The following is a 9,499-nucleotide window of genomic DNA, read 5'->3' on the forward strand; positions in this document are numbered from 1 at the left end:
CCACTGCTGGTGTTAACACCTTGGTCTTACTAAGCTGAGGCTGAATGTCTCTATAAGTCTCTATAATACTAATATTACTCAGTAGGATCGTTTTCTGTGTGTGCTATGTTTTCCTGTGACCTTAATACTATATTGCTGCATTGACAGTGGAGTCATTTGAAGTCAGTGTTATGGGTTATGTTGTATGAATTTACAGACACATTTACACAAAACCGAGAGAGAAAGACAACATTTTGGTGTCGAATGCGGGTTGAAAATCACTGAAAACTGGAGAAGAAGCAGGTACAAGCTAGTTGTAGAGAACAAAACACACACATTCACACAAAAACAAACAAATGCTGCCCCCTGGTGGATAAATGTATAATATCCTTTATAGCTAAGAATTACTTCAACGCACAGCAGATGCACATTATGGAAAAGGACATACAGTCAAACGTGTACACACACAAACACACACAGGTGAATCCCTTACCTGCAGTGATGAGACGGATGTGTCGATCAGAGGTCGATGTGGCTGGAAATTCCCTCAGAAAACCACTGAGAGACAGAGAGAGAGAGAGAGACAGAGAAAGAGAGACAGACACAGAGAGAGAGAGAGAGAGAAACAGACAGACAGAGAGAGAGACAGGCAAAGAGAGGGAGAGACAGAGAGAGACAGTCAGAGAGAGTGAGAGAGAGAAACAGAGAGACAGAAAGAGAGAAAGAGAGAGAGAGAGACAGGCAGAGAGAGTGAGAGTGAGTGAGAGCACCAAGGACAGCTCCACTCCGGGTTGATTTGTACAGGTTACATTGTTCAAGTGTCTCTAGACCACATTGTGCTGTAGAACTATTGCTTAAGAGCACGTAGTCATCCTGTCAGGGCGGCATCTTGTCACTGCACAAACAAAATCCCAAACCAAGACAGCGGATAAACGTTTTCATACTTTATTTCTACACAGTATCCATCGTACAACAATAAACGGAGGAACAACAAGATTCAGGAGAACAGAAGCGAAGGGCAGTGAAAGGGAAACGGATACAAACACTCCTGCGGCTCTGAACCCTGCTGATCTCTGCCACCGGCACCGACAGCTTCCTCTCCTCCCAGACAGGTTCTCAATGTGAGACAGGTAGAAATTCACTTTTCTTTTCGTCCTTTAAAATCTCAGTTTGATCCAAAGTAACCAATTTGGGGTGAAGACGTACGGCAGTCTTCCTTAATTTGGCAGTTCCTTTTAAAACGCCTCACTGTTGTGGCTTCGTGTGCCTCATGGTAACCTAGCAGCCAACAAGACAACACCTGATTGAAAACACACCGACTGTTTGGCACCAGTGGAATAAAAGCCAAAGGAAGCTATTTACATCTAATATAAGTGTCTTGTTTTTTATAATCGAGCATTTTCAGTGGATATTCAGGTTTAAAACAGTTGAGCTGCAAGACAACGAGAAGCGAAAGACGAGCAGAAAAGTGCACGATGCTTGTTGGACGGGTTTGTCTTATTTGGTGTGACAAGGTGAGAAACTCCATGCTCCACACGGTTGATCTCTGAAACATGCAAAAAAAAAAAAAAGGCCTTTCTCATGCTTAGCTCAGGCCTCGTCTCACACATGCACACACACACACAAACACACTCTCTCTCTCACACACACACACACACACACACACACACACACAATATCAGCTAAGTTAACACGTCGCAGCCTGCGGAAGGGCCCTCGGAATCTTCTCGGTTTACAGGAGGACGTCGTCGCGCCCTGAGACGGCCAAGGCAAGAGGGTATTCCACCGTTTCACGCACCATTTCACGTCGGTGCTGCATATTCTGTATGATACGGATTAGTAGAAAACAATGGATAAAGAGAGGAAATACATGAAACAAGGTTTGCTGATACCAAAGCTACCAGAGATTCAGCCAAAATGTTTATATCTCTTCTCAAGGGGGTGAAGTCTAAACATAGAAATCTTCAAACCGTGTAAGGTAGTAAAAGCACATTCAGGTCATGGTATAAAATCTGCAAGTAACTTCTCCTTTTCAGACATCTGATTGGAAACGTATTTACAAAACTGTCGACATATACCAGGGGCATAAAAGTTGAGTAAGAAGAACGTAAAACAGGAACAAAAACCATTTCCTTAACAATTACAAAGTGATAAACGTTTTCTTCATAAGACAACTTTCAAAACATACAACAATTATATATTAACATACTGTATATTGTAATACTAAAATTTACAATGATACCAGACGTGTACTGCATCCTAGAGTCTACTGCTCATACGGTGCCAGCAAAGAAGCATGCAAACATCTGCATTGTGCATATGGAGATATCATCTTTAGAGATCTTTAAAACGCCGATCAACGCCTTTTTGATCCACAGTTTCAGACTTTTACACACTGGTTTTTCGCTACTGCAGTTGTTTCCGTCGTACGTCCGACTGAAGACAACATGGACTGTACTGAAAAAAGGTTTGGACAATTTGGAACTGTGAGTACTTCAATGTCCTACAAAATATCGGAGACGTTAAACCCTCCGCTGCTCAAAGCTACAGAAGCCACATTATAGTTTGACAAAGATTGAAGAGCTGCACTAGAAATGTTTTTTTTCTTCCACTTCTAACTTTGGCACTCTTGTAACAGTACTCAACCTCTTTTTTTTTTTCTCAGTATAGAAATATAAATGTGTATCAGAAGTAGATCAAGTAAAGCTTGGGACGGAGCAGAAAAATAGGCTTCTTTCTTGTGCATTGCAGCTCGTTGCATGGTAACGTGAGCAGACGTGGGGGGGGGGGGGGGGATAGCGATGCGGGAAAGTCGGAGCGGGATAGCGATGCGTTCACACACGAGAAAAAGCAGTAGGATAGCAGAGATCCATGGACATAGATTTGGAATGCAGAACGTTTGGCCAGCCCGGGGGGGGGGGGGGGGGGGATCTATGCAAAAATATCAGTGCTATGTATTTGTCTTTCACGCCAACACTTAATGTGTTTTTCCTCCTTTTGTTCCACTTCCCTCCGTCGTTTCTGTACTCGGATACTGTAACTAGTTGACGGAGCACTGTGAGATGTTTGCGTTGGGGTTTGGAGTTTCTGGAAAGATCTTGTATTGTGGAGCCGTCCCTGTTGGTTTCCCCCCGCTCTCTCCCTCATACGACGCTGTGCAGGGACGGATGGATGAACTGCGGGTTGACGTAAGAGAAGCCTGCAAACTCGCTCTGGTCGATGTTGGCGATGACCAGCTGGTCCGGAGGGGTCAGCACGGGCTGTGTGCGGGTGAAAAACTTGTCAAAGTTCTCTGCGGCTTTGCCACACTGTGAATGAGAAAAGGAAAGAATATGAGAAATTAAGGATAATTCTGAAGCAGCTCAATCAAAAAATGGATCTCCAGACTGAACAACAGTACAAACAGCTACTTTTGTTCATCTCCATGTCTTGAATACGCGATCACACTGATAGTGGGACCTGTTTTCACGTCTTCTCCTTGTTTCATTACCATCAGTGCCGACACCTTTGCTCTTACACACACTTCCCCCAGCTCCACTCACCACTTTGGGCTTGAACGGCGGTTGAATCTCCCTGTTGGCCAGACGATCCCAGTCGATGCGTCTAAAGAAGGCCTGTTCCCTGATGTCCCTCTCTCCCTCCGGGCCGCAGCCCAGGCGCTTTGACGGGTGCTTGGTCATCAGCTGGTGAGAGAGCGAGGCAGAGGGGCGAGAGAAGGGAGAGGGAAACCGTCACAATGATGAAGGGAAGCAAAGCCAGTCCCATATCGATATGGTTTTTTAAAAAGATTGAACAGGAAATTTGTCTGGCTTTTCCAAAGTGACTGCAGCCGCTTTAAAATGTGTCGATGGAATCATTTTGCCAATAAGATGCAGAGCAAACAACAGCAGGCCTTGAGCTCATCTTCCTCATCGCCGTCTCTCACAGCACAGTTGATGAGAGATATGTTGTCGTCGTGGCAGCAGCTACAGAGCAAAACATCCTAATATGCGATTATGAAGAGATTTGATCAGCCAGTGCCTGAATCTAAATGGAATCTTTTGTGGATTGTTTATTGAATCTGCAAACTCATTTCCTGCTTGGTTTGATGAAGACGGACAGCTGCGACGGCGCTTCAGGCCGATGATGTCACAGTACCCAGGTGTGTGAAGACACAAACGGAACCCTTTACTTTACTGGATGTGTGATTTGACACTTACTCCCTTGCAGATGGACACAGCTTCTTTAGACAGGGACTTGGGGTAGGACACGTTGTGCTCCATGATGGACTGGAAGAGCTCGTCCTCATCCTCTCCATCGAACGGCGGCTGAAGATGGCACACACACACACACGCACACACACACACAGGCACACGCACTTGGATGTAAATTTGCGTGTCCGTATTTGCAGAATGCAGTCTGATATCGATGCAATAAACAATAACACACACTAGAGGGCTCCAGAAATCACACAGTGCTGCTTATAAATGTGATGATATATTAAAATAATATGTATATTTTGACAATATCCAGGATCCAGATCAGCTAAATGTAATGGGCTCGTTTCTTTCACTCTTCCACTGGATTCAACAAAATGGCCGCATACCTTTTTGAGTTATTCTGACACGGGAAACACAACAATAGACATCTGGTCGGTCTAAATATACACACAGGTTATTATATTTGTTGAGCCCAGCCTAGCACACATACTGTATAAAGTATAGAGTGTATAATGGAAGTGAAAGCCCTCCCCTTACCTGTCCTGCCAGCATCTCATACAGAAGAACTCCATAAGCCCACCAGTCCACTGATTTCCCATAAGGCTGGTATGCAATGATCTGAATGAGACAAAACATAGAAACAATGATACATGAACCGAATACAAATGTGATTTTTCTATTTATTTCAATTCTCAAAGCGTTGTTCAAGCACTAAGTATGACTCAGAAATGTTCAATAGCAGCTCGTTCATATTCATACCGGCATTTTGATTTGGATACTCGTCGCTGAAATACAACTTGACGAAAAGAATAATATAATAAAGAATAATGAAAGAAAATTACATGAGACTTTCTGTGCTGAAGCAGGAAAAAGAAATGATATAAGATTTTCTAACACACACACACACACACACACACACACACACACACACACAGACTGGCTGTTCAGAACCAGCAGGTCAAAAAAATTCAAATCCAAAACCTGAAATCTATGATGTCGCTGAAAATTGATCAAAACCTACAGGGTGAAACATAATCAATACAACGAACATGCCCCTCCCCCACCCACCTCTGGGGCGATGTAGTCCGGGGTGCCACAGAAGGTGCGCGTCGTCATTCCCTCGTACATGTTCTCCTTACACATGCCAAAGTCGGCGATCTTGATGTGGCCTTCAGAGTCCAGCATCACGTTGTCCAGCTTCAGATCTCTGTGGCACAAAGCGTTCACTGATCTTAAATGTGTTTGGCCTTTATATTTGTGACTAAAACACATTCACACCGGTTATCTGTCACGTCTTCAACTTCCAATTATCATTCTCTCACGAGTTCAGCAGGAGGGAGGTTGGATGGCGGATGAGCACGAGATGTAAACTGGGCGGTTGCAGAGGAACACAGGGGCCTGACCTGTGTTCTCTCTATTGTCTCTATCTGTCTGTAAGATCCAGGCTCTACGCCGTGAAAACATACAGACCAGCAGGTTGACTGAACTCCCGATCGCTCACTCTCTCTCCGTTTACTTCTTTGCGGTCTCTCACGTCTGCGTTTCCTCAGCTTCTCCTTGAATCTATGTACTGTGCGCATCTATCCAGCAAAGATTAAATGAGCTATATGCTGTTTATCCTGTAAAAGCAAAGGAATGATGTCGTGGAATGAATTGCAAGCTTCTGGTACAAACATTTGTGTCTCTCACCTGTAGACGATTCCTTTCCGGTGCAGGAAAAACAAACCCACAGCAATCTCTGCGGCGTAAAACCTTCAAAGGTGGAAAATCAGATTATTCATTTTACCCACACCGTCCATCAAACTCCTCCTGAAGTCATACAATGTTTAATTTTGGTTAGGACATGTGAACGTACACTGCCTGAGGCTCCTTGAACTTTCCCATACGCTGGATATGATACATCAGGTCTCCTCCGTTGATGTACTCCATCACAAAGTACAGCCGATCCTTGGAAAAAACAGATGGCATATCATCATGTGTCACTCGATATTGTTAGATTCTTCTTCCCGGAATTCCTCGGTGTCCAAGTCTGCGCTCACCACTGTCTGGAAGCAGGAGTGGAGCTGCGTGAGGAAGGCCGGCTTTTCTCTCTGGGCTAACACTCTTTTCTCCACCATGGTACATTCCACGTCGTCGTCCTGAATCACCACGTCTTTCTTCAGGATCTTGATGGCGTACAGCTCCTCTGTGGACTTCATCTCTGCCAACATGACCTAGGGAGGAGGAGGACACCACAGGCCAGAGGTCAAAACTGACTCAAAACTCATTCCAAACACTGATCTGGCACGTCTGATCTGTTTGCTCCCTGGCCTGGCCTCTCACCTTGCCGAAGCTGCCTTTCCCCAGGAGGGCCAGGAAGTGGAAGTCATTGAGTCGAACCCGGTCCATGTTACCTGAAGGGAAGCTGAACCGCCGGTGGTCCGACGGTGTGATCACCTTCTTGCCGTGGCCCAGCTTGGCTTTCTGCAGGGTGCGACACATAAACAAACTGTATGAGTGACAGCACCACACAACACACTCAATCCTACTAAAGTAAATGTATTCATGTTTATGTGTGTGTGTGAAAAGGCTACATGATTTAATAGGGAAGTTTTGGTGCAGAGAATATTTCATCATAGCTCAGTTTAAATAGTAATATCCTATTAATAATCTGCAGTCCGTCAGCATTTAGGCTGCCACAGAAACAAAACAAAATCACTAGTGCATTATGGGAAATTAGTGAAGTGGGGCATGCCAGTGATTCAGGACTTCCTGCCTGCCAAGCATCTTTACACAAAAACGACAGCAGCGGTTGTGTCTTTCGGTCAGATAATGCAGGAAAGACAGCTGTTGCCAGGCCAACCATCCCTCTACCCTTGGATTACAGTCACCCAATACAGCCCCGACACATTCTTACTGTCAAGACATGTATGTTTAGAATCATTTTTTGGGGAAAACATATCATCAACACGTGCCTAAATATCAAACAACCGCTTCATTACTTCTTTGGTTCAAAGAGAATAGAAACAGTGAATTAACAAGGTGGTGATGAGCTCAAACTGATCAGCCAGCATTTATAGGAAATGCACCCAAAATTATTTTAAATGCACTATTAGTCATTTCCATGTTGTCATATGTTAATAATGAAAAGAAAACTGAATGAATTGGCCCATCTGACCAAACAGCAGCTACCAGGTTATAAACATGAACATTCTAATGCAATCCAATGCAACAGGCCTTCATCACCGTGGTGATGGAGATGTCATAGATCATAATCTTCACAGAAGTCACATCTACAACAAAAGGGAGTTGTATTGGTTTGCATTATATGGAAATGCAAACCAATATTGTATAGAAATGACACAGTTTCATATCAAAACACAGCTGAAGACAGAATATTCACACACACACACACACACACACACACGCACACACGTTTAAAACAAGAGTAAGGCTGCCACCGTGTGGACAGACTTGGCATGCACAGGTGTATTCATACATACACAGTGCTCACAGTGAGTGCCTATACGTGCTCACAGACCTAACAGCCTTCTATAGTTCACATATGGATGGTAGGCTGGTAGAGGGCAGGCTGCAGAACACACAGGCAGCCAATGGAGAGCCAGGGGGGAAGCTCTATTGGCTGAGGCTTGGTGGTGAAGATGATGACCTCACCAGAGGCCAAAGTGGTCCACAAATTTACTAACAATAATGCTGTGTGTGTGTGTGTGTGTGTGTGTGTGTGTGTGTGTGTGTGTGTGTGTGTGTGTACTTCTTTGCAATGTAATGGAAAAGCAAAAGGAAAACATGGTCATGGGTTATTCATTTATGTTGAAGCTGTATGCCGCCCTGTTAGTCAGTGTGTTTGAAGCAGCAGATGAAAGAGTGAGTGGGTGAAAGAAAGAGTTGGTGCATGAGTGTGTGAGAGGAGTGCGTATGTATTGGAGTGTGTGTGAGTGAGCAGGTGAGTCTGTTTGGGGTTACATGTTATTGAGAGCCTTTGTTAGTAAATCAGATTAGTTTGTGGAAGCCCAGAAGAGTCCACAAACAATCCTAATAGGTAAGAGTGATGCAGTGGGAAGGGGAGTGAGATCAATACAGAGAGAGAGAGCAGGCAGAGAAGCTACCTTCAGATAGTGGATATTAAACTGGCAGGCCTAGAAAAAGAAGAGAACTCACTCATTAGTGCAGTCAAAGGTCAGCGTGTGTGACGGGAACTCTATCTATCTAGAAACCCAAACCCCACCATCCAAAATGGACGATTTAAAGGCACAACTTGAAAAGGAAAAAAAAAAAAAAATCTCTTTTGTCACATCAGGGCGCATCTTGCCCTGGTTTCCAAGGCAACTCGCACCAACGTGTGAAGCTGCTATCCTCAGAGGAAAAGCGAAGGTCAGCGCTGTATCGAGACAAAATGGAAATTAAAAACATAATCATCTGGGCGTCCTGAGATGTAGCGGGGAGGAGTTAGTTCAGTTCCTCGCCTCAGTCTCTTCACTTTTCCAGCGAGAAACAACAAGAAAGCAAAAGACATTGTGGGATTTAACGTGACAGCGGCTGGCGGATCCTGTGAGGCGACATACGCCTTTTACACAGTTACAAACACACACAATAGATGCTTCTAATGTTCCTGATATCCTTACGTTACTGCCACATCCTACAGTGCGGAGGATTCATGTCCACAGTCTGTCTCCAGATGAGAGTGAGCACTATGTGAGGCTAACCTGCAGGCTGAAAGGCTGAAAGGACGTCCACACTTTAGCTTCAAATCAAAAGCTTTCACTATGACGGCAGCAGGAGAGAGGGATCTCCTCTCTGGTACACCGGGTGAAAAGCACAAGCAAGAACAGAATAAGGTTACCATGGTGACTGGAGAAGGGAAGCGTGTGTTTGTGTACGTGTGTGTACGTGTGTTTGTGAAACAGAGCACCCGCTTGTGCTTTTACCGAATCCTTTATATCAGAGTGTCACCGCGTCCTCACCTCGAACTTCTGCCGGAGCTCCAGGTTGACGTCGTCCATTTCAGGGATGGGCACGTTGTAGTACTCGCCCTCCTCCTGGTTCAGCAACTTGTACCTGAGAGACAAAGAGAGAGAGAAAGAGAGAGAGAGAGAGAGAGAGAGAGAAGGAGAGAGGAGCTGTCACCTAAATGAACCCACATTAGTCTTAAATGAAGCAAACGCCACAGATTTGAGTTTCCCCTTGTGCCATAAGTTGTTGTGCTTCCTGCTCGGCCGAGACACTTTTAAAACATTCCTTTTACAGTAACTGAGGTTAGTGAACGCCTCAGTGTTTAGGCTTCTTATGACTGATCATTATTATGTCTGGAGTGAAGCTGAGTC

At 44.7% G+C, this 9,499-nt stretch overlaps 1 protein-coding gene across 2 annotated transcripts in view; it reads right to left on the minus strand.

Annotated features, from left to right (window-relative positions):
- Positions 1-2,799: 2,799 nt before the first annotated feature.
- prkcab (protein kinase C, alpha, b) overlaps positions 2,800-9,499 on the minus strand; it is a 51,298-nt gene continuing 44,598 nt past the window's right edge. The window contains exons 8-18 of one of the 2 annotated variants that reach the window (XM_076164581.1): positions 9,140-9,233; positions 8,285-8,314; positions 6,501-6,641; positions 6,218-6,391; positions 6,034-6,125; positions 5,868-5,930; positions 5,247-5,385; positions 4,716-4,796; positions 4,179-4,286; positions 3,522-3,662; positions 2,800-3,287 (exon numbers count right to left, since the gene is read on the minus strand). In XM_076164581.1, coding sequence (XP_076020696.1) covers positions 3,123-3,287; positions 3,522-3,662; positions 4,179-4,286; positions 4,716-4,796; positions 5,247-5,385; positions 5,868-5,930; positions 6,034-6,125; positions 6,218-6,391; positions 6,501-6,641; positions 8,285-8,314; positions 9,140-9,233 — 1,228 coding nt within the window. In that variant the 3' untranslated portion in view covers positions 2,800-3,122. The remainder of the gene's footprint in view (positions 3,288-3,521; positions 3,663-4,178; positions 4,287-4,715; positions 4,797-5,246; positions 5,386-5,867; positions 5,931-6,033; positions 6,126-6,217; positions 6,392-6,500; positions 6,642-8,284; positions 8,315-9,139; positions 9,234-9,499) is intronic. The other variant, XM_076164579.1, reaches the window with a different exon arrangement.

This window comes from Genypterus blacodes, unplaced genomic scaffold (genome assembly GCF_046128005.1).
Source record: "Genypterus blacodes isolate CSIRO-AG114 ecotype Tasmania unplaced genomic scaffold, CSIRO-AGI_Gbla_v1 ptg000137l_1, whole genome shotgun sequence".
Classification (NCBI taxonomy): Eukaryota; Metazoa; Chordata; class Actinopteri; order Ophidiiformes; family Ophidiidae; genus Genypterus; species Genypterus blacodes.